The 25,371-nt window shown below is 34.2% G+C and overlaps 1 protein-coding gene across 1 annotated transcript; it reads right to left on the reverse strand.

Annotated features, from left to right (window-relative positions):
• Positions 1 to 13,595: 13,595 nt before the first annotated feature.
• On the reverse strand, positions 13,596 to 20,811 carry LOC123540625 (cholecystokinin receptor type A-like). The gene is made up of 3 exons (XM_053526750.1): positions 20,584 to 20,811; positions 17,873 to 18,636; positions 13,596 to 15,148 (listed from the first exon to the last, which is right to left on the reverse strand). The coding sequence occupies exons 2-3, from the start codon at positions 18,622 to 18,624 to the stop codon at positions 14,638 to 14,640; spliced, it is 1,263 nt and encodes a 420-aa protein (XP_053382725.1). The 5' UTR covers positions 18,625 to 18,636; positions 20,584 to 20,811; the 3' UTR covers positions 13,596 to 14,637.
• Positions 20,812 to 25,371: the final 4,560 nt, after the last annotated feature.

Below are 25,371 nucleotides of genomic sequence, written 5' to 3' on the forward strand. Positions count from 1 at the left end.
TTCGTGTCACAATTTTCGGGGTAAGTATTCTATGTCATCGTGCATAACTGCGAAAAACTATAACATACATAATAAAGCTAAACTATCCGTGTAAATGAGCTGAGAGCTATTTTTCTATTTCCGTTTATTACTTTTCTAAAAAACACATTACAATTTACCAGGTGTTGGCAAAATTTGTCATTTTTGTGCACATGCCTTTACACATTAAAGAAGTCCGAACTATAGGTATGGTGTGCGAGAGGGGCCTGAGCGCTTACGTAGTGCTCATTTACAGGAATTGTACTGCTCATATATATATGAATTTTATAGGTAGATAAAATTATTTATGTCATTATTGTACATTTGGAGCAAATCGGTTCTATTCTGAAATATGTTAATTTATATACTACGGTAAAAGCCAATCAATGAATTCCTTTTATACCGTTGAACCAATCGTGAAACGACATCTTCCTTCTTCGTCAGCATTCAAGAGTGAATAGCACGCTTCTTTCTTTAATTTTATTTTGACTAATTTCTGGTTTTATCTTACCACCACATGCCATTCAGCCTCCTCTTTCAAGTGACAATTTTCTAATTTTGAAAGATTTCTCTTAATATGCAAATTCATCTACATTTCTTGATATGCTTTCGGCGGTTATATCCGCCCTAATATGTGAATATATATATTTGTTATGGTATTGGACTGTAACTCCATTCAGATATGAGAACATATCTATTTGTTAAGGACGGTATGTTTCGCCCAGATATGTGAAAATATAAATTTGTTAAGGTATTTTTCGGCGGTATTTTCTGCCCAGACATGTGAAAATATATATATATTTTTTTAATGTATTGTTTTGCAATGGCGGTATTTTTCGCCCAGATATGTGAAAATATATATTTGTTAAGCGGTATTTTTCGCCCAGATATGTGAAAATATATATTTGTTAAGGTATTGTTCGGCAAAATAAATATTGTCCTTTTTCAGTCAACACTTAGTTCACTCTTATATTTTCCCATACATAGTCCTCAGGGTCAGTGCTTCGTTGTGAACAGATGCACATAAATAACTTTATCATAAGTCCGCAAAGTGCAACAAAAGAAATAGCAGTATTAATTTTGTAATAATATTATTTATTTACAAGGTATGTCTGACAAATGACATCGAGAATTCTAACTTTAGAAAGCTGCATTTTCAAGTACCTGAATTTTTCCACTTTGGTTAAAAACAGTTTTTTTTACAATAGATAATGACTGACTACAGAAGGTAATAAAAATACCATTGACCTAGAGAATGCTACAACCTACTAAACTTCAGAGTTTGTTTAAAATTATATTGAACACGTTTGCTTTAATTTAAGGTGAAAAATAAACTAGAACTCTATGATAAAAATCGAATAAATCATTTCGAACATGTTAGACAGTGAGAAAGCAAACATATCGTACGTATTATTTAGCATGGATGATTTAAACTGTGAATATATACTTTTTACACTTAACATTTAATTCCACGAGTACACACACATATACATATATATTTACCTTTACCCTTTATACAATAGGAATATATTTGTTTTAACTGTAAGATTAAAGCATAACCCCTCGTGAACAAATAATGCATGTGGCGTTCACTGTTGATATATAATTGTAATATTATATTTTGACGTTACACTGAAACAAACAAACCCTTTTTGCATATTCATTTATATAAAACAAACAAACAAAAACGGGAACAATGTTTATTTTGTTTGATTATGAGTAACACCGAAACGACACAATGAACTTTTCCCAGGTTTTGTTGGTGGTGAAAGGCTCCAGGGGTCCCTCCAGACATTTTTTGAGGCTCAGACTAGTACCTAGATCGAGACACTAACCTCAGTTGGATGGCTTCCTTACGTGAAAAGTTTCACACCTCAAGTGGGTTTTTGATCCCACGTCGGTGATGGGCGAGGAATTCGAAGCCAGCGACCATGACCATCAAGTTTTTCTTTTGCAAGTATAAAACATAAATATTCAATTAAATTTCGTAAACATAACTGACAATGACATTTACCACGTCGGAAGTGACAAATGGTTTGCCGAATACACCATACTTTTAAATACAGAAGTTTACACACCATGTGGGTCGGAAAGCACGAAATTTACGTTCTTGAACGTATATGTGAATAGTTACTTTTGAAATGTAAACAAAGGCATAAAAGTAACTGTTTTCATGTTCGTGGTAAGGATCGACTTGTGATTGTCAATGTTCCCGATACGGAATATATATGAATATATAAACACGAGCCGTTTCATCTTACAGGACTTACAAGAACATAGTGAGTGGTTGTTTATTTATTGTATTTATGTTCTAGTAACCTTTGACACTGACTTCGAGGACAGACCGGGTTTGTGACATATACATGTCTGTTGTTGGGCTGGAAAAAGATAGATCCAAAATTTATACTAAAAGCTATATTGCATAAATGTTTCGTTATTTCTGTGCATACAATTCGGTTGTTTGAAGGTTAGAATATCAGAAAATTACAGGAAATAAAACATGTCTTTGAAAAAGTACCGATCTTTCATCATTTGTTTGATTGGCGCATGATTACAAATTTAATGTTAGTAGGCCGTGATGTCCATGAAGCCGTGTAAAGTGATAATTTTGATGACACATTGGTTTTATTTTGTAATTGTGAGTGATCGTTAAGTGATCAGAAAAATCGGACAGTGGGATGTTATAAAAAAGTGATGTTTTATTTAGATTAGAAAGTCAATCGTACTCTACAATAAGGAAATCTAAGGTAAAATACTCCTTTTATTTCGTTCACTGAAGAAAACATGGCGGACACAGTTTTGTAAAAGAGCGGTGCACGTGTGATTCGTGTAACATAGTTTAACGGCGTTTTCTTAGAAAGCTAACGCTCAGCTCATTTACACTGACATATCCTTGATTGAAGAATATATATATTGTATATATATGAGAGACTTACGGTACCAAATACTTACCCCGAAAATTTCTATGCATTTTCTTCTAGTGCACTGTTGGGACATGTTTTTGAGTGTCATTGATACTTTATAATTTATTCGGAGATACATTTTCTTATAATTATTAGTTTCTTTTTGATCCCCGTGCATTTCTCGCGTTGTTACGACAATCTCAGTTTTACATACGAATTTTGCATTGTCGAAATAGCATAGTCCTTAACTTTCCTAATTTTGAAACAAGGGCGCCCGTTATCCATAAGTTTAACTAACCGCTTTTTACCTGCAAACTCTTGACATCAGTATACTGTAAGATCCTTGAGCACACCCTACATAGCCGGTAAGAAACATCTAGGCATCCATAATGTTTTATCCTATTAACAACACAGCTTTAGAAAGAAGCTCCACCTTATTCTATCTCTGTATGATCTCGCATCTGAATTAGATGATGGGGGAACAGATATATGCAGTGCTCCTGGACCTCAGTAGGGCTTTCGACAAAGTTCACCGTGAACACCTTCTAATGAAACTTCATTAGACAGAACGTAGTAAAATGGTGTGGGAACTTCCTGGGCCGCTGCAGTCAATAAATAATGGTAGAAGGAAATGTTTCCAGCTTTTATCCGTTACCTAAGTTGTTCTACAAGACACACTCCTCAGTCACCTGCTCCTTTTTCTGTCCATAATAAACTCAGGCAGAGTCACCTGACCGTTACAACTCTTCGCGCATGACAGTCCCCTCTTAAGCAAGATTAAAACTGCATAAGATGGAGGGGTTTTACAAGAAGATATTGACCTGCTTCAACTGTGGGAGGACTAACTGGCGTATGGATTTCAATCTTAGCAAATACTATGTATTGTACATTTCCATAAAAAGGTACCAATCCAGGGATGTTTTTTTCACCCCCACTCCCTACGTCCGAAACATTTTTTATTATCATTTCTCATAGCTACTTATATCTCATGTGGATCTCATAATGACCATCAACCACTCCCTACACTTACCCTTCACCCTTTCCAATTTTTCATTATTTCTTACTTATACATGTATACAATATAATAAAATATCTTTGTAAACATTTTCAAATAGTAGAGTGCGCTATCTTTCAGACAGTTCTTGTTTCAGTTTGCCGTTACTTGCATAACCACCATCTTAGTACTTATACAAATGTTTTCAAACTGCAAGTACTTGAAAGTATTGAGACTCAATTGTTTAAACAAGATGTATCGATTTTACATTTTTTGTTTCCATGACACTGTGTTTGATAACTAGCTTACAAAACATTTGTTAAAATGTCGTGTACACATAAGTTTCACAAACATAAAACACTACTCCACAGTGCTAATGGAAAAAAAACGCAAAGTAAAACACGAGGTCCTATATTTATTTCCACACAACTATAAAGTGCTCTTAATATGTGTTTGCTTAAAGGTTTGTTTATGCAGATGAGCTATTTTAATACCGTCTATGGAACAAGGTAATATTATTCAAGTGCACAACAAGGGACATCATTGGTAGAGGAAAATGGCAAATCGCACACAGTGTGTGCACTCAAATAACCCGCTTTGTAAATATCAGTTTTAGATTAAAGCCACTCAAATGGGCCAAAATGGATTTTTAAAAAATAATTTACATTTTAGTGGACAATTTTAAGCTTTCAGAAAAGAACATTATAAACTACAAGTCATTTAAAGTTCTTTCTCAGAAAATACAGTTACTGTAGTCAATTATCTGTAAGTGACGACACTGCTTATGCGTCTATTTGCGCATGTTTGGCACTGACGTAAACACTGCCATTTCAGTTTGCTTAAGGTGAAATCTGAATATCATGCTGTGTTATACATATCTTAGAAATACAAAGACATCAATCAAACATTGACCTAATCCAGAACAAAACAACCTTCTGTATTTTACTAAAATGTTTAAAAGCGATTTATCTAGTCATTTTTCATATTGTTTTTTTAAAGGGACTAACTCACACATTTTGGGCGAAAAATAATTTTTGTCAAAAATCCATAAAAAGTGAGTACTCTAAGAGTGACTAGTAGTACAAGCATATTGACATACGATTTTTGCAAGATATTCTTATAAATTACCAAAATTATTGTGCAGAAGATAGTAAACCGTTGCAGCGCTTTTGAAATAACGCAGAAAATTTACATTTTTCATGCATTTTTACCAATATCTAACTTTTATTCTACCCACTTTATTATTTTTCAGTGTCATATATACATTCTGTGCCAAACCTATTGGAAATGAACATGTTGAAAAATTTCACCCAAACTGCGGGCGAGTAGATTTAAACTATCACATATAAATATTACGTACATGGTCAGATCCTGAATTATACTTTGATCGGAATAACCTTGGTGTGGGGACTGATTTTCGTGGATTTCGTTCTTGTATCAATCCTAACCCTTACCCTGCTAAATTTCTATAATGAACTTGTCCATAGTACCAATAACTGTTAAAAGGGGTGCTTGCTAAAAAGATACTGACTGAATGGCGAACAGTGCAGATCTTGATCAGACTACACGGATGTGCAGGCTGATCATGATCTACACTGGTCGTAAAGGCAGAACCAGTCGTGTCCAGCATGATAAGGACTAACGAACAAATTGACATCCCATTTATATTATTTTCTGAAATTTACATAATCCAATACATTTCCCAAAGATATTGCTGTTAAAGCAGAAATTCTATGCCTACAAATTTAACTGATTTCGCAGTAATCATCTTTGGTCAATTCTCGATATTAAGTGTGCATACATGATTGTTACAAAAACGAACAGTAAAATGTTGTTTCATTGTAGAATGCAAACCTATCAAATTCTTTGAATTCTGCGCACAAGTGAATCAAACACAGCATGTCCACGGGAGGACCAGTGCCTGATATTATGTGCAGGGACGTTTCTTTTGTTTCCATGGAACCGTTTCCTTTCAGCATTGTTGACCAAGAGATTATTTCGTGGCATACTCAGTTTTATATTCTTCTGACTATCCTCAAGTAAAACGGTGTTTCCTGCATCTGCACGTGTTTCCATTGTATTTTCTTCTGTGGAAACCAAGTATCCCAAACCTTGATTTGGATTTCCCTTAGTGTCCTGTTCTGTGTCCGGTTCGATTGACTTTCTCCGAAGGCTTGCTTTGTCAGGGCTAATTACTGCTTTGATTCTGGTATTTCTGCCTTTTTGTGGATGGCAGCATCTAATTCTGCAGTAGTCTGTACCTGGGCTTTCAACTTTAGCCCTATGCCATTAGACATATCCTCATTTCTTTGGTTTGGGAAGGTTTCTCCATCTGTGAAACTAAAAGTTCAAAAAGGGAAAGTTTAGAGATACACGTCTTTATACAAAGAAGATACAAGCAGATCTAATATTAGTTTTTCCACAAGTTTTATTGTTGTTACAGCTATAATAACAACATATAAGTATTGTTTGTTATACTATTCCATAACAAAATTTTCAATTAATTTTCTTTATAATATTTAAAATTGTTGATGGAAATAATTCTATTGGATAGAATCTAAAGAACTTACAAGATGGTTCAAGGAACATCCTTAACTAATTTCTCGTACATTGACATCAAAAATCATTTTAAAGAGGTATTTTTCTCATTTTAAATTTCATCACTTTTGGACAACAGGTTCTAATTGTCAATTTTACTAAATTTGTTGTTTAATTCCTATAAAAGTTTTTCAGGTATTTATTTTTGGCATTACAGCAACGCAGCAACGATATAACATTTCCCCCCAGTTTTCATAGACCGAAACACTAGCAATACACCAATTTTCTTTACCAATACATTTTTGTGGCAATGACATGAATTTAATGAAAACGGTTAAGAGTATTTTCAAAGCGGCAGCTTGGCTCCCCCACACTTTCCCCACCAAATCCCCCATATCAAAAGCTGGGAAAGTCGCCAAATAATACAAATTGTGTCGATGTGACATTAAACCCAATGAAATCATCAACAAGAGCAATAACAACAAAACACCCTAAAAAGAAACACTATAAATAGTTTTAGGAGATGTGTTTAACCCTTACAATGCTGGACATGATTGATTCTGCCTTTGCGACCAGTGTAGATCATGATCAGCATGCACATCCGTGCAGTCTGATCATGATCTGCACTGTTCGTCATTCAGTCAGTATCTTTTTGGTATGCACCCCTTTTAACAGTTAATGGTACTGTCCAAATTGAAAGATGGACAAGTTCATTATAGAAATTTAGCAGGGTAAGGGTTAAACTAAAGGAACTTGGGTAATATAGCTTCGCTTTAGGTAATGAATCCGTAATGACAATCGGGAATTTCCGCGCCATTACGTATCCTCTATATGCGGTTTCAGCATCCATCGGCCATAACAGAAACTTATTTTTGATAACCAACGGAGAATGTTGAAAATCGCATACGATGAATATGTAAACGAACAGAAATTGCCGATTGTCATTACGGGTCCACTACCTTAAATTAGACAATGAATTATGAAATTATTGAACGGCTTCTTGGTAAACAGGCAAAGCTATTGCTCAAGGTTTGAAGAACAGAGAGCCAATAGTTTTGACTACTGGTCGGCAAGCCATTTAATAAGTGTTTTATTACATGACTTAAGTAATTAATTTTCACAGTTTTGATTGTTAATTTTTCACATACTAGTCCAGTTTTGATTTTTACTTTTTGACTTACTAGCCCAGTAAATATGTGTTGAGTATATAGGCCTAGAGCTGAAAGGTGAAACCCTCCCCCCCCTCTAGGGATTTTTGTAGACCCCATTAGTTTTGAAGCCCTTGTATGTAGATCATATTTCTGAATTCTGCCATCTGGCAAGTGGGTTCTCTATGAGTTACAGCCTGTTATTTACGTTACCTTAACAGTTATTTAATAGATGATAACACTGGAATGTGGTGATTTATATGGTAGAAACAACCAGAATCATTAGCAAGTGTGTTCAGTGATATGCAGAATATGCTGTTTTTAATGTTCCCGCCTAGTTTTGTTCTCTAAATCGATCAATTCATTTTGTAATTTACGTTACCATTATAATTTATAAAAAATACTCGTATCTATTAACTCAGTAGGTTTAATTGTCAGAACATATCAGATATGTCTAAAGTATAGTATTTTCAGACACACAATACATTAGTATTTAAAAATTCATTGTTCAACAGTTTCAAGAACAAGTACGTTACCATTATTATATACGTTACTAAAAGTTACGATATTTACGATATATAGATTTTCATTTCTCAGTCAATAGATTGTTTATGTAATCCTTATGATTATTTCAAACTTAGATAATGCAAGTCTCTTATCAAGTTCGATATAAAAATGCATATTAGCACAGTACTGACATTGTAACCTACGTTATGATACGTTACTTAATGTGTATTTTAGTAACTGAAAAATACACGCTTACAATCGCTTATCTGTTTAACCAGATAAATTCACATAAACCCAAATTGAGAAACAACTAAGTTGCGGGGTTCAGTCATCTAAGTCGTCATAATCACTGTCTGTTTCGTATATGGTGTCAATTATATTGGTCATCTCTTCTTCTTCATAGTCATCATCAGAGTCATCAGTCACATGTGCCGACAATTTCAGCTAGACTCATGTCCATACCATTATATGTACTCGGGACATTGCCAGCACGTACTTGATACTTTGCAAGAAACATGTCATATATAAGTTTATTGATGTTATTGTATTCTTCAGTCCATCTGATCAGTGATGTGTATGAACTACTTCCGCTAATGTTGCAACATACACCTGTTTTTTTCCTCTACTAATTTGAGGGGTGTAACTTTCCCTGTGTGAACAAAATCACTGGTTGTTTCAACCAGTCAGACAGAGTATTGCAGGCAAAATTGAGCAGATTCTTTCTCCTTTGCTTATCAAGATGTTGTGAGCATTTATATGGCGTCTCTTATTGCCTGTTCCAGTGTAAAATAAAACAGTATTTCGTGTTTTTGAAGATATTGTTTTCACTATTTGACATGAATGCATTTCAGTCACATGGTACTTTGGTCTTTACTCCTGACAAGTAAGAATTTTGGAGCAGATCCACGTCTTCCACGCTGATATGATTTGATCAACTGAGGACTCTAAGTGTCAGTTACAAAATCGACACGAGCTGTCTTAGGTAGTTGAATGAACACAGCTTCGGCTACGTCTTGGAATGTTGCAGGAATGGTTACTAAGCTTTGCAGCAGGGCGTTACTGTCAATCAACAAAACAATGTCAACTTTTTTTGATGGCAGCAGCCTCTACATAGTGAAGTATTTTTTGACTTGTCTGTTTTCATTGGCATTCCAGTCGCAGTAGCTATAACGGCCAGGTGACAGGTCCTAAAGGAAAAGAAAGTGTCAATTTTAGATCTATGTTGTGCTGAACAGCTAAAAGTACCAACTGTTCATACACGTTACGTTCTGCTCTTATCTGTAGTATTTTGTTTTGAGAACTGGTTTCTTTCCTTTTAACTTCAGCTGTGGCAAATATATTAAGTTTTCTTCTCTTAATGGGGTCTTTGAAAGAAACTGATTTTTCAATCAATCTTCTTTTGATAATCCATCCATTGTCTTTTCACCTATTTCAGTTGCCTTAAGGTCATGAGCGACTTCTGCTTTCGCATGAATACCAGACCACACGCAGTAAATTTTATCTTTGTTGTTTTATCTTTTTCGGCCTGGAATGGGTTCGTGAAGGTTTCTATGCCATCATAATCCTGTTAACTTCTTCACTCAAGCCTATCTGAGCAGGTTATACTTCTTTGTGGTCGGACATGTCTTCTCTATGTACGTCTGCATTCTGAAGTGTTGCTTCAACATGCCTGGCCCTGTAATGACGGGCCATGCACCAATGGAAATATGCAGCATAGTTTCTACTGAAACCAAGTATGCCAACCACAGACTTTGCATGTCTGTTAATTGTCTGCTCTGTAGTAATATCTACTGCATTTCTCAGTGCCGGTACAGAAGACCCAGATACACTAAAATCATTACTTCAGAGTAGCTCTTCTGCTCCTGGATCAGTATTCATCAATGTTAACAGGTAAACGAGGAGGCAGCGGGCATAATTATTGCGGTCAAATGTGAAGAACAAAGAGCACAGTTTGTACATAGATGATATATGTAAATCAAAAGCATAAATCTGTGTTGCTTTGATGAGCAACAATATCATGTGAATTATGTCTACATACATTAACCAAAATTGAGCAGTTTTGCCACTTTCACCCTTTCTGATTTGAACTGCTTACCTCTGTTGAAATTCTCTTTTTATTTCAAACACTTTTTCTTTGCATGAACTTTCAGTCCGTTTCTGTAATATTAGTACCTTCTTAAATGCTTTCCTTGTGGGGTTCTGTCTCTTCAAACATGCATAGAAGCAAACGCTCAAGAACTTCCATTACAGTCCTGAGTACATTTAGGGTATGGTTGTAGCGTTTACCTGGTAATACTTCATCAAGTGAACCACTAGAACAAATTCCTTATTCTGTTGCAAGTTCTACAAGACCATTGTCCTTCATTAATTTTCCTACAGGCCCAAATATGGAGCAGATTGTGTGAAACACACCCATTCTAACAATTATGTTACCAAGTCCATCTCTAGACTGAAGAACCAAAGAATATGCCTTCTTAGCAACAGCCGAGTCACATGTCACTATAGTATATTTCAGGCTAACTTCATTACTTGCATCTACTGACGTTTTTAACATATGCTGGACTGTAGCATTATCATTGATTGAATAATTCCAAGGTGCCATATATATGAAACAAGTTTGAGCACTCACTCTCTGCAAATCATTTCACACATTTGTAATTTATTTATTTATTTATTTATTTCATTCTATTTCAATTCATTTCATTTTCCACTCAATGAAATCAGTTTCATTTCACGATCATGAAAAATGATTTTCTGTTAATCTTGTTTAAAGAAAACTATATATAATTTATGTAGTTAGTAAGTTTCGTTACATAGATTTATAATTTGTGATATATTTATACGTTTTAATATATATAATACATATTTATGGAATTTGTACATGTTACATATCTGTTTAAACAAAATATTTTACCATATCCCAAATATTTTTCGACTTTTGTAAAAAAATAATTATTATAAATTTGAAACTCATATTGTCAACATTATATCATTTTATCTTCTTTACTATACAATATCGCTTATTTTTTCGTAATAATTAAAAATATTACACAATTGATAAAATTATGTCAAGCTCTTATCTGTTATAACCACAACCTCTTTTGACATAGACATTTCAAATAAGATATAAAATCACATAGTTATATTTTCTATTTTCGTTACAATTTTTGGTAACGTACATTTGATAACGTAAAGCAAATGCCTATAAGTGTCAATTTTACCTTCAAGATATAAATCTGTATATTCTGTCTTTATATATTGACATATTGTGTAGCTAGTAATCCATTTATGGGTAACTGTAGTGCCAGTCAGTATTTTTTAGAAATTATTAATGGTAACGTATAAAGTAGGCTGTAACGTAAAAAGAACCCGACTACCAGATGGCAGAATTTCTGGAATGATAGCTCATATTATATGCTTTAAGAAAATCATAGCGTAGAAATATCCCTAGAGGGGGGGATGGGGGGTTATTGTCAGCTCAAGGTCTAATAGACCTGTCATATAGCACAGACTATGGACTAGAGATTTATATAAGGAGACAAGTAATCAAACCGTTAATTGTTAAATTCCATTGTCATTTATGCCTAGAAACAACAACGCTTTTAAATGTTCATTGATCAAGATGTTCATGAAAAGCAGCATTGTATTAAGAAATGATTTTTTTTTCGGTGTCCATGCGAAATGAACGACAGAATAGGATCGGCAAATCCATGAATCGCGCAAGCGATTCTTGTTTAATTTGCCGATCCTATTCTGTCGTTCATTTCGTATGAACACCGAAAAAATAGTTTCATTTCTTATATTTACATTTCCTTTCCATTTGTAAACAAGATAATATTATAAATCGCACATATTTTGTGGCATTTAACATTAAAATCAGCTTCCCGGCCATTCTGTTCACCGGACGGAACAACTGCGACGTCATCTAAGGAACGTTTTCAATGAATATACACGGACGTCGTCAAAACAGCGGTCGGTTATCACTAAGCAGCGATGGCGTAACTTTCGCGCCCTTCCTTTTGCTGTTCATTTTGCTGAACGTCATAACTCTCAATGGGACAGAATGCGGATGTAAATATTTAAATATGAATCCACACATATTTTTCTAATTTCTAACGGAATTTTTTTTCCTAAGAATGTTCTTACATATATTTTAGCCAACTGAATTTCGTCAAGCCATCATTCTTAAAATGCATCTTCCAAATAATACTCTTTATCCAATTTAATTTAAAATCAGCAATTAAACAATTTCAATGATATAAAACAATTTGAAGAATGATAATCAATGATTTTTTTTCCCAAAAACACATACCTCTGTATAGTGGAAAGAAGCACAAAGAATAAGATAATTCTTGCCATCTCCCTTCGCATGAATTGCCAGTCTGCATACTACAGCACTCCCTGGCCCTGTTTGTTTAACATCCTTGAGGACAATTTCTCCATCCCTTTATTGATTTAGAAAGTTTGTGATAGTAACTGATGATAAATATTAGCACATGCGCACTTTCCTTGGAAAAGCGTAAACCGTAGTGTACGTCTACATTACATTTCGAGAGCCCAGAGCGAAACTAGTCTAAGCTTATATAGAAATAGAAGCAGATAGACTAGTTTCGCTCTGAGCCCTTGATTTGCTGTTAGCTATTCGCACTATGCTTTCAAAACAATTACCACTTGTATCAACTTGAAGATAAAGAGGAACGACTCTAGTTCTTTGCTTAAAATTTAGAAAGTAGTTTCGCTTGTTATCTATTGTATTAAAGCAATTCAGTGAGATCTAGACAATATTTATGAACGGTTTATATTGAAACACTTTTTCTCGTTTAGTATGAAACTGCAATTTTGTCCTTTTACAGAAGGTGGTTTAACAAGCTAACAGAGAGATTCTCGCATTTTACATATGCGCTTCCCGCGACAAAGCGTAAATGTATTGCGGCCTTTTGACGCACAATTCAAAAGAAAATGACGCAGACATAATAAAACAACGCTGATAATTCCGTTCATTTCATGAACATTAGCGCAGTAGAACATCAATATATTCCTGCTGGTTATGCCCTCCTGAACTCGGCTTTGGATTCTGCAGGTGTTATTTATGATACACGAAACAAACATGCTTTACCCTTATACAATCTGTCGGGTTTGTTTGTTAAACGTAAAGATAAGGATTTTACCTTGATATGTCATACCTTCTTAAATAATAACAGTGTATACGTTGTTTAGTGTTATCGGCTTCATATACTTTTACATTGTGATGTTCTTCTGACTGCATGCTTTAAAATGAAAAAGAATTTGTTCAATACCACAAATTCGTGGTAAACTTATCTCAGACATTTTATGAATTCAGGCTATTCTGTATATGATAGACCAATCGTTTAAACGTTATCCATTACCTGATAATTTATACTCGCAGATTTACCCGATTTTCTAATAAGATAGGTCCAATCAAGCATCGAAATAGCACGGTACAATGTGAAATGAATAAACAATACAAATGTGTACCACTTTATGATTTCAATTTTTCAGACGACTTTCATTCATCATATAATTGCGAATATGTTACATTCTGCTTTTATTTGTTTACTTTCCGCCTTACATGTGCACATAACCGTGTAGTCTAGACCGGAAGTTCGCTAGGGAAGTTAATCCAAGTTTTTCCTGTAACATTGACGAAAGTATAATCTGCCATATAAAATATTGAGACAATGTAACTGGTGCAAAAGGAAGATAAATACCCACTCGTTCAATATGCAGCATAGTACCCATTTGTCGAAATGCTCGTTTAACGTGAGAAATGCACGGTTTAAATGGGTAAATATATTTTCTTTCCCATTAATGATCATGGTTCTTACAATATACCTATAGGGTAGTGTATATCATGTACAGTGGCATTTTCATTCTGGTCTGGTGTCAGTGAGTAATTCGCATCAGGTATACTGTAAGAACCATGGTCATGAACGGAAAAATGTACTAACCCATTTCTTTATAAAATACCTGATTATCCTTTTAAATTTCAATATTAGACTTAATTTTCATACGACATTATACCGTTGGCAAAGCTACCTTGTCAGTATTTTGTCACTGGCTTGATTTCTTGTCCACGCATTAAATGAGTTAGTTTTAAACCGCCAAGATATTGTCTTGCGTCAGAATTTATATTCGCTTCTGTTATTATGTAATGCTTCTATACTTTACTGGCAAAGTTACACATAGCTAGAACATTTACAAACAAGCGAATGAGGACAGGCAATATAACGCAATGTGTTTAAAGGCTAGTTATTCACATCTTTGTTTGGACAGGTAAAATATCTTTGTTTACGTACACAGTTTGACTTGAAATGTAAATCAGACATCGAGAAAGAACAAAAGAAGTCAAGGCCAATCAAAAGTTTGTAAAACACAGGTAGATCTTTTGTCTGTCTAGTTAGTCATATCAAATGCCTGATACAGCATAAGTACACACATCCTTTTCCAAACTTTAAGATAACAAAAACATAATTCGTAATCCAGAATTTCAGTCACGTATTGTTACATTTTAATGTGATTCCGTATTTAAGCATAATGTCAGTTTCTCCTTAATGTACCTTCTATATTGAGAATTTAAAACGCAAAATATGATGGGGTTGATGACACTGTTAAAGAAGGGAAACCTAAGTGCCAGCTCCATGCCGGTGTTTAGTTCCTCTTCTGTTGTGGCAGACATCGCTCGTATTCCGACGGAAGCAATGAAATATGGAGTGAAACATATCACTAGCCCCACGGTAACGGCAAACATAACAGCGGTAATGTTACGTTCACGCGTAACTGTCGCTGATTTTGATGGTGTCTGGACCTTCCTAAAGCTTTTGACGGCGGTTACCTTTCCAATTTTAGCCAAAGTCTGATCAGAAGAACCTGATTGCTTGGTTGAAAAAATTTCTGTTTCTACAGTAGTTGAATCTATATGCGATTGAAATATTGTTGCTTGTTCAGCAGACAAATTATCTTTAGAGCTGGCATTACTTATCGGTGTTTTGCTATCTAAACGGACATCCGCTAACTTTTGCCTAGACTAGCCACTAGACTGATAATAACTGTATTTCTATATTTTTCCCTTTTTTGACGAATTCAGTTTCATAGAGACAAAAGCCAGTCTATTTTAGAGATTTTCACACAGGACTGATGTTGAAATTATCAGTCTAGTACAATCCGAAATGCTCTCAGAGAGATGATTGGCACCTATGGCTATTAGATTACCCGTGGATAATTTGGTACATCATGCTAGTGGTCAAGTGTTACGCTACTCATCATAAATCTGTTTACCTTACTGATTTTTAATGGAGATAACTGAAGAACCATTCTCATCTAGAATAATTCATTCTGCTACTTTTGAAATCTTGATAGGTCATCTTGCAAATGTATTTATTAACAATAACATGTTTATTTTATTTAAAGGATTATTCTTATAATTAAAATTCTGAAACTGAAGAATGGATTTTTTAAGCTTCTTACAGCATGCCATTGTCAAAAGCTCATTTTAAAAGATATGTTGAGTTCAAGTTTATTCTAACGATAAAAAAACTGCTTGGTACATTATGTGGCAAAAAGGAAGATTATGATTGCTACCATAAAAAACATTTCAAAGGTGTTAATAAAACTGAGACTTGTCCCATTGGAAAGCCAGCAGATATAGACAAAATTATGAGAAGGCTGTACCAAAATTAAAAGAAACACAAGTGTCAGCAAAAAATTATTATAATTAGTCACTAAATAAACTAGTTAAAAATATTAGTCACTGCAGCACCAAACAAAAAAAGATGTTTTATTTTCTTAACAAAGATTGATAAATAATAAAACTATTGAAGGTCGATGCATATATGAAAGGCTGGTGCACCATTCTTATTGCCAGATATCTAATGCTAATAGCTAAATACAATATTCTTGCTCTTATAATAAATGCGAAAATTTCAAATATCTAATGTCTATAATGCTGAAAGATAATTCTGATTGTCCTTTGATTTTATGAAATAAAGATCTGCATCATGTCTTATGAGTCTGATTTGAAGAATGTTCTACCATGTCATACCAACATCGGACAATAGCATATGCATGTTAGCATTCAGCTTTGTATGGAGAGCCTGTGCACCATGCTAATTGCCGAATGTCAATTTTAATGCTAAATGCCGATAACTTTATGCTAAATTCATATATTATTTAATGCTAAATGTTATTTTTTATTAAATCATTTGTCATTTATCATTTGGAAATTAGCATGGCGCACCGTCCTTTCTACAGTATTGTTTTGCCATCGCATTTGACAATTATGACTTAATGTTTACGATTAAGCATTTGGCATTAAACATTTTGCATTTGGCATGTGGCATTTTTCAAATGAAAGGGCGGAGTTATAATGTTAACTTCCTAATGCTATATATTTAATGCCAAATATCAAATGCTTACTTGTATTTAGAGTATTAAATATTTTTGACGTTAAAATGAAGTATTTGGTAACTTGAACAAGCCTTTCATGAATAAAACTATACTATTATCAACTAAATAGCAAATAAAGTGGTCTAATAAGATAAGATAACCAGCGCTTAAAATTTCAAATAATATTACTTTATAGTATACATAAGATTTTCAGCCATTTCCAGTCCTCTCTACACTGGCGATTAGTTGAACAAATGCATGTACCTTATAAGATATGTAACTAATCGTTAATATGGAGAGTTACCTTTTCAACACAGAAACATTTTGAAACCAAATGTCTCTATTTAACATGATGTTTTTCACAAATCAATTAATTTTATTTTAAGACATTTGGCTCTGCTAATCTTTACGAAAAAGAATACAAGTATGGGGTTTTCTTGATTTGTAAAGCATTAGATAACCAACTGGAGTTAACTGAAGAATATAGTATGCTAAATGCGAAATTTGCACAAATAAGAAACTTACAAGAATTATAAGCTAAAATGTATTTCTAACTTTGAGACGTTTCTATCTTCTGCAGAAATACCAATTTTGATGTAAAAAATATGCTTTTATGTATTTACATACACATTTTTAAAGCTAAAAAATCTTTCAGAAAAGCCATAGACCTTCTAACTAACAGAATACAGGATAACAAGAAATGAAAGCATTCTGTCCGAATATTCTCAGAGCAAGATTGCAGATTTATATATCCAGTGTACTTGTGTTTCACTGTCCTTCAAATACAACACTTCAATATGCATTATTTAGCCCCTGGACCGGGATATTCTTTAATGCACCACTATAATATTGAATTTGTGCATTCCGTCTATTAACGTTTAAGGTTTTAACACAAATATCGCAAAAGCTAACTTTTTCCTCTACCAGTCGGGGGAAAAACATATCTGTTCTACTCCTATATTGTTCAATTACAGTTTAATTCCTTATGTCCATTTTATGACAAGCCATAGGAAGTGTATCTTTCAGATTTTCAAATCTAACTGCAAGTACCAATACAGAGAAATGAAAATTCGTTTCTGCTCAGCTGACCCCTGCCTTTCTTAACCCAAGCTACCAGATGGTCTCAATGAATTGCATAAACAAATCGCAGTAAACCACTGATCTCTATCAGTTAGACTGTGGTCAGTTCTTGACATTGATTGATAACAAACCTAAAAAGAGGTTTGTGAATTTTCGGATTGTACTAGACTATGATATTGGACATAGGATATAGACTGGCTCAGTTCACTACATTCAATCATAAAAAATGTAAATTTTAAAAAAAAGATATATCATAGTCTAGGAGCTAGTCTAACTTTTGCCTTGGGTGTTTAGATGGAACGTTATGTATTGCCGCCGTTTTCCTGTTGTGTTTTCTAACCGTTCGCCAGATATTGCCGTATGTAAAGACAAATGTAATGAAACAAAATATTACTAATACAACATCACTGATATGGAAAGTAAGAAGGACACCATTCAAATTTGGTTCATCCGTATTCGTGCAGTAATGACCAATCACAATCGGAATAGAAGCATCTGAAGTAGAGATGTTAACTTTCACGGGATTATAAGTAATAAAGATATTCGTGCAATATATCATTGAAAATCCTGACAAAAGGATGACTGCTATAGTGGCAGATTTCACGGTTAATTGCCGTCCAACAGGCTTACAGAGTCTTCTGTATCTGTGAATGGATATTATCCAAAGTATCAGCACGGACGATTGCATTGACCAATGGTCTAAAAAGTACATCAATTTGCAAAGTACTGCACTTGTAAACTTGATGTTTACGCAAAGGTCTGCAATTGTTGTAAAGCAGAGGAAACAGACAATTAGGTCAACGATTGCCAACAATTTTATTAATGTGAAGGTTGGCGTCCTTTTCGCTCTGAAGCCATAAAATGAAATTGTCAGAATATTTCCGATTATTCCGATAACTGTTATTATAAACAAAACAACTATCAGAGGAATGTGTTCTATTACTTTTCGCCGGTTGGCTTCTTGCAATAGTTTGTCTTGATCTGACAATGACGTTAAAGAGGTTTCGTTAATACTTTTCATATTGTCTTGCATCTTACTTTCAATCTGGAAAAGAAAACAATTGAACAGCTATCTATTGCCAATGATGAGCATTTCATATTTGGAAAACGTTCAACATAAACACTTCTTTATAAAAGCGAAAGCTTAAGTAATACTTTTCCTATATATTAATTAAAATATTATAAATTACATCCTCGACGCTCAACGGTTGTTTGCTGGTCATCTGGCCACTACCAAAAGCAATATGAACAGCCACTTTTAATGAACATAGCTCCTCACAATAAAACCCTAAACAATAAAACCGCCTATGTTGTGTTGAAACTCGTTAAAAATTTTCTTTTCAATCCTATCAAGTTGCAAACACAACAGTAAACTATGGACAAGTCTAAGAAATGTTTTACCCCTACAAAAATCGTCTTGTTTGGTAAATTGTCGGGTAAATCGGCTTTATAAAGCATATCATTCTATTATACATGTACATTGGCTCAAAGTTTGAACGCAACATCGTTATGTCTAAATTCGAAAGAATTTGTTCTTGTAGTTGCCTAATTATGTATATAATCATATATGAGCCGCACCATGAGAAAACTAACATAATGGCTTTGCGACCAGCATGGATCCAGACCAGCCTGCGCATCCGTTCAGTCTGGTCAGGATCCATGCTGTTCGCTTTCATAGTCTATTGCTATTAGAGAAACCGTTAGCGAACAACATTGCGGATGCGCAGTCTGGTCTGGATCCATGCTGGCCGCAAAGCCACTATGTTGGTTTTCTCATGGCGCGGCTCATATATGGATAAGAAATAAGGGGACCATGATTCGGATAAGTTTATATCTAAGCAGATATTTATATTCTACCTCACAGATGCATCTAGTTTTTAGGTTACGGTCATAGGGATACCAACAATGAGAACATAAGTGAAAAGTTAACTCATTTACCACAATTAACACAAAAAGAGATGCACCATTTTACTTTAAAAGTTCTACATGAGTTTAAATTTTATGTTAAAAACATAGAAACAGCTATCCAAATAGATGTTGTGAATAATTATACTATTAGAAAAGCGCTACTTTAAATGTTGCACATTAACATTTGCAGTAAGAGTCATAAAGGGAGGTAATCAAAAACAATAAATTCAATAAAACTATGCTCATCATTTTTTTAAACCTTTAACAATTATTAGAGAAAACATTGATCGAAAATACGATTTAACAAGACATTAATGGATTTTATGTTCTTAACGGAAAATGCAGCAACCTAATTTTAAACAAAGGAATCACGAGCCTTTAGTTTCCCTTTGCATGAGTGACACAGTGACATTATTTACTAAAAAACAGAACTTTTAAAACTTCGATTAAAAGAAAGTAATATATCTCTGTAAATTTCCTCATGCAGATTAGACATTATTGGTATGATTAAAATATCATTTTTATAAACAGATTGTATAGTACACTGTTAATATCACAGGATCGATTAGTAAAAGTGTAGTTAGACACTGAAATGATTAAAAACGTTGGTGTTGTTTTCCAAAGGTAGAACTCTAGGTCACAGTCTGCCTGGTCTATTTCCGCGCATCTTGATAAGTCGATGGGGTTTGATCTCGTTATATCGTATTCGATTAAAAATTTTAAGATATGCCTACTTTTGACAAGAAATCTCCATAAAGATTTGAATTGATAGAACAAAATATGAAGAAAATTGCCGATAGTGAATTGATATGGACTGAAACATATTATGAACGTTTGTTGTTGTAAATGAAAGCTGTGAATTTTATATGACATAATTTACAGCACGAGCTCAATGTGCTCAGAATTCCGACATCCATTCTTTAAGAACCACTATTAGATCAAATTTAATATATAATCATTTATGAACATCAACTATTTGGATGCAAATTGCAAGAAAGAACTATTTACCGTATGTGCACGTTGCATTTTCATTCCGATCCAGTATACATGCATATAAAAAATTAGCTGATCAATGAATACTTACAGTTATAGATTTTCAACGTTCATCAGAAACTGCGTGAAAATTCGACTTGCCACTACTACAATTTACATGTTAGTGTTTATTAATTTTATTCCTTTGTATAAAGTTATTTGCGCACCCTGGCTATCTATTTAAACACATTTTCTGCAGAAGTTTCAGAAGTTTTCTAATCACATGTAATGAACAATGCTTTTATGCGTTAAGGGAGTAATATAACACTTTCGGTTTGTCTACTTTTTTTCTTCCTTCTTGTAGCGATTATGCTAGTTTGTTCGGAGATATAGGGAAGTATAAAAAGACACTGCAAACACTTTGATTACTGTTAAAATTAAAACGGTATTAGAAAATAGATTAATACATGTCTTGTTGTGTTATAATGTCTGCAAAATCCCTAAGGATTGGTTCGTGTCCGAGCTCGTAGGGATCCTGCAGATGCTAGACAAGAAATAAACATGCGTTACGGCTGTTCAACTTGTACAAAGCTACATTAGAGCTACATTAAATGAATGTTATATAGCTAAGTATTCGTTTCATTTTAGACTATATGTCACTCTTCGTTTAAAACAACCCTAGAACATGAAATACCTCCGTACAACCAAATCGATTGTAATCTTGAAAACTGGTTTTCTTTTTGCACTTCTAAAGCTGCAAAAATTACGTATCTTCAGTTTTACATTTAAGTTCACGCTTTGACCTCGGTTGTGTAAGGAACGATGTGAAAGATATCATTGTTATTCGCAATCTTTCTGTAATTTTGCCATACTTTTTTTATAACATTTTTGCTGAAAGGCGGAGCGCGTAGAACGTTTTATTAGCATAACTACGCGTAACCGCCCCAGTCGCTTTTCCATCTGTTATGATTTGAATTCGATCGCTAATGTTCTCACTGATAGTAAACTTGTTTGCAAGAAAATACGCCAAAGTGTAGCAACACGTCGGGGCGAACACTGAGAGTATGGCGCCCGTCGGACGTAAGAGGCGGAAGTAAACAACGTGGGTATTACTGTTTATAATGCATGTAATGTCGCCATCGTTTCGCACAGATAATCAGACAGTTGTTTAGTTATGTAGAAATTTTGGCGAACAACAACTGAATTTATAAACTAACGAAGCAGACACCACAACAAAGTTCGGTCATCTGTGTCTTGATCTTCAAGTGGTACACACTATTCGCAAATGGTCCAGAATTGCTTAAAGTCAGCGAAGTTGGAGGGAGAAAAACAAATCCGTGATTCGACGTTAACATCAATGTATGACTTCTTGGATAAAGATGAAGTAATCACGTTGAGCACCCTGTCTGAAGTGCTTGGCATAAGTGTTCATTCTTTTTTCAGTATTCTAACCAAACAACTTATATGATTTAGGTATTGTTCATCAAAACTAACGAAAGAAATTTAGAAATATAAATTAATACATACTTAATAAAAACATCTCGAGGAAGGGACACGACGTAGTTATCGTCGTTGAAATATGACCACCGTGCGGGGTGACTGTTTTCGAGGAGGCATAAATACCTGATTGTATGGTCATAATCACGTCAAATTTGCAGTGCATTTAGTTGAAAGATCATGGTGGGTATATTTCTTGTGTTGCTTCAAAGCTAGAGAAAAATCTACAAATATTGACCTTTATGTAGAGATTGTTGTTAAGGAGAGGTACATTTGATAGTATATTTCAGCTTAAGGAAATTTTGATGATGTTGTTATAGAGAGGGTTTTGCTTAAGGGCCGCTCTGGAGAGGTTGTACTGTACGTTATAACTGAACAGCCCTCGTATGTATAAAAAGCTTTCTTTATTTCTTTGTGTACTTATCATGTCTCATTTGTTTATAGAACACTTCATATTCCAATTATCTCATAGAATACTTTGATTACATATACATATTTCAAAAGTAATAGGATCCGGAATACTTGGAAGAAAGACAATGAGACAATATTTCCTTGAACGGAGGAAATGTAACTAATTGTTCACAGCATCATGCGGCTTCCTTATTATTATATTATTTCTAATAGCTTTCATTACAGTCAAGGACTCTGATGAATCATAATTATTTAAAAGGTTAGTTGGTCAATTAATTGGTAAGTACATAGATAGTTAAAAGTCACAACGGATGAAAAGACGTTCAGTATCATTTGCATTACAGTCTAAGGAAGTTATTTTATTGCATTAACTAGTGAAGAATTTTGTCGCAAAATATGTTCTCTATTTGCAAATAGATTTATTGTTTACGTGTTAGGTGGGACAGACTATATCCTAAAAGCAACATGTGCTTTTGTTTTACTTTCGACTTTATATGTGGCTATGTATCTCTATTTCCATATATATTTGAATGAAAAAGGTGAAGATGGCACACATCATGCTTTTTGCAATTTCCAAGCCTAGAGGTGAAAAATACATAGATTGCTGGATATGAAAAGTACCTACCAGTCAAATAAGCCTAAATGTAAGTTTTTGATGAGTTGTCTCGATTTTCCCAATAATTTTACCCATAGTCATATTTTGCGGCTGTAATAACATTCGTTTTCAGGAAGTGCCCACTTGGCATTTGTATTTTCCTTTACATTGTCTATATATCCTATTATTGTTACGAAATGGCTGACGTAGGCACATTCAACAACTCCATTAAATGCTTCCAATTATTTGGACTTTAGACAGCAGATATATCAATGTCTTGAAACTGTGTACTTGGCTCTTATATGATACTTCATTTTCTGGTTTAAGATATTAAGTTCAAGTTAAAGGAAAACAAAGCGTAGAACTCAGTTGTAAATCATTGTAATATTGTAGTCAACCGTTAGGAACTGCCATATTGTCCAAATAAATGATCAACTACCAGATATTGTGTGACTTGAAAATAAGATAGGTGGGTATCTCTTACCACTGCCTGGAATTTTGATCTATTGAAACATAAAATGTAAGGTCATCTAGTGTTCACGCATTGCAGAAATATCACTGTTGATAAGATTTCAATTATTTCTACATGAAGTGAAAAACTGTTTACACAAGCTAAGTTCCGTTTATGCACACATTGACAATGTTCGTGGAGTGAATGAATGTCAAGTACTTTTCAATATTTCTTTCAGTTCACGAAATTGTGCTACAACTCGCATTCTTAATCTGATCTAATTTTTATTATAGTTCCTCAAAGATGACACTTAACCATGCCATCCATAAGCATCGAAAGCATTTTATAAGACATCTGATGAATTTTGTATGTACAATTTCAAATTCAAAACTTTATACGTCTTATGTATGATGTGATTCATATATCATGTAACTATAAAAGACAAAATGGCAATTTGACCTCATGAAAGACAAAAAACAACCTTCTGTATCCTAATAACATGTTTGAATAATACGCAAAAGAAGATCCTTTGGAGACTTTGATCGCAACTAAGAATAATAATAGCAGATTCTGTTCGATCATGCCATTGAGAGGTCATGCTGTAAAGTGATTTATCACATGTTTGATATCGCGGGAGTGAAATAAAGCCATTAAATAAATTTGATAATACACTAGTGTAATAAAGCTTTGAGGTCGACGTCGTTTATAGTATAGCAGACGTTGGTCAAATTAACTTGTTGATATAGTAAAAGAATGTTGATTTTTTGATGTTTTGACAGAAAAACCTAAACTGAGATAAAAAGAATATTACATTTATGACTTTTTACATTGGATTTATTAAACTTGTTGAATAAAATTGATAAAATGCTCGACAGAGCCTCGCATTTTATTATTTTATTCCGCTCGTTTAATAAATTCAATATGAAAATACACTCGTATAATATCCTCTATTTATACCGTGAGTCTTCGTTGTAGATAGGCTACAAAACACAGTCATATTGTTTGAATTCTGCTAACAAGTGAATCAAACACTTTATGCCCACGGGAGAACCAGTGCCTTATATTATGTGCTGGAGCGCTTTTAATGATTCCATGAAACCGTTTCTTGATTACATTGTTGGAAAAGGATTCATTTCGTGGCATTCTGAGTTTTATGTTTTTCTGATGATCGTCAAGTAAAATGGCGTTTCCTGTGTCCAAATCTGTTTCCACTGTATTTTCCCCTGAGATAACTGATCGTCCCAGACCTTGGCGTGACTTTCCCGTAGCTTTATGTTCTGTGTCTGGTCCAAATGGCTTACTCTGTCTTCCCGTTTCATATGCTTTAAAGGCGTTTAATGCTTCGTTCATTTCTGTGTTCATGTCGTTCTTGAAGATGACAATACCTAATCCTTCCGTATCCTGTATTTGGATTTTCACATCTAGTCCTTCGTCAAGTAAGATGGCGTTTCCTGTATCTAAATCTGTGTCCATTGTATTTTCCCCTGAGATAACAAATCGTCCCAGCCCTTGGCTTGACTTTCCCTTAGCTTTATGAACTTCTCTGTCTGTTCCAAATGGCTTACTCTGTCTTCCCGCTTCATATGCTTTAAAGGCGTTTAATGCTTCTTTCATTTCTGTTTTTATGTCATTCTTGAAGATGACAATACCTAATCCTTCCGTATCCTGTATTTGGATTTTCACATCTAGTCCTTCGTCAAATAAGATGGCGTTTCCTGTATCTAAATCTGTGTCCATTGAATTTTCCCCTGAGATAACTGATCGTCCCAGCCATTGGCGTGACTTTCTCTTAGCTTTATGTTCTGTGTCTGGTTCAAATGGCTTACTCTGTCTTCCCGCTTCATATGCTTTAAAGGCGTTTAATTCTTCATTCATTTCTGTTTTCATGTCGTTCTTGAAGATGACAATACCTAATCCTTCCGTATCCTGTATTCGGCTTTTCACAT

This window comes from Mercenaria mercenaria, chromosome 16, assembly GCF_021730395.1.
Source record: "Mercenaria mercenaria strain notata chromosome 16, MADL_Memer_1, whole genome shotgun sequence".
Classification (NCBI taxonomy): domain Eukaryota; kingdom Metazoa; phylum Mollusca; class Bivalvia; order Venerida; family Veneridae; genus Mercenaria; species Mercenaria mercenaria.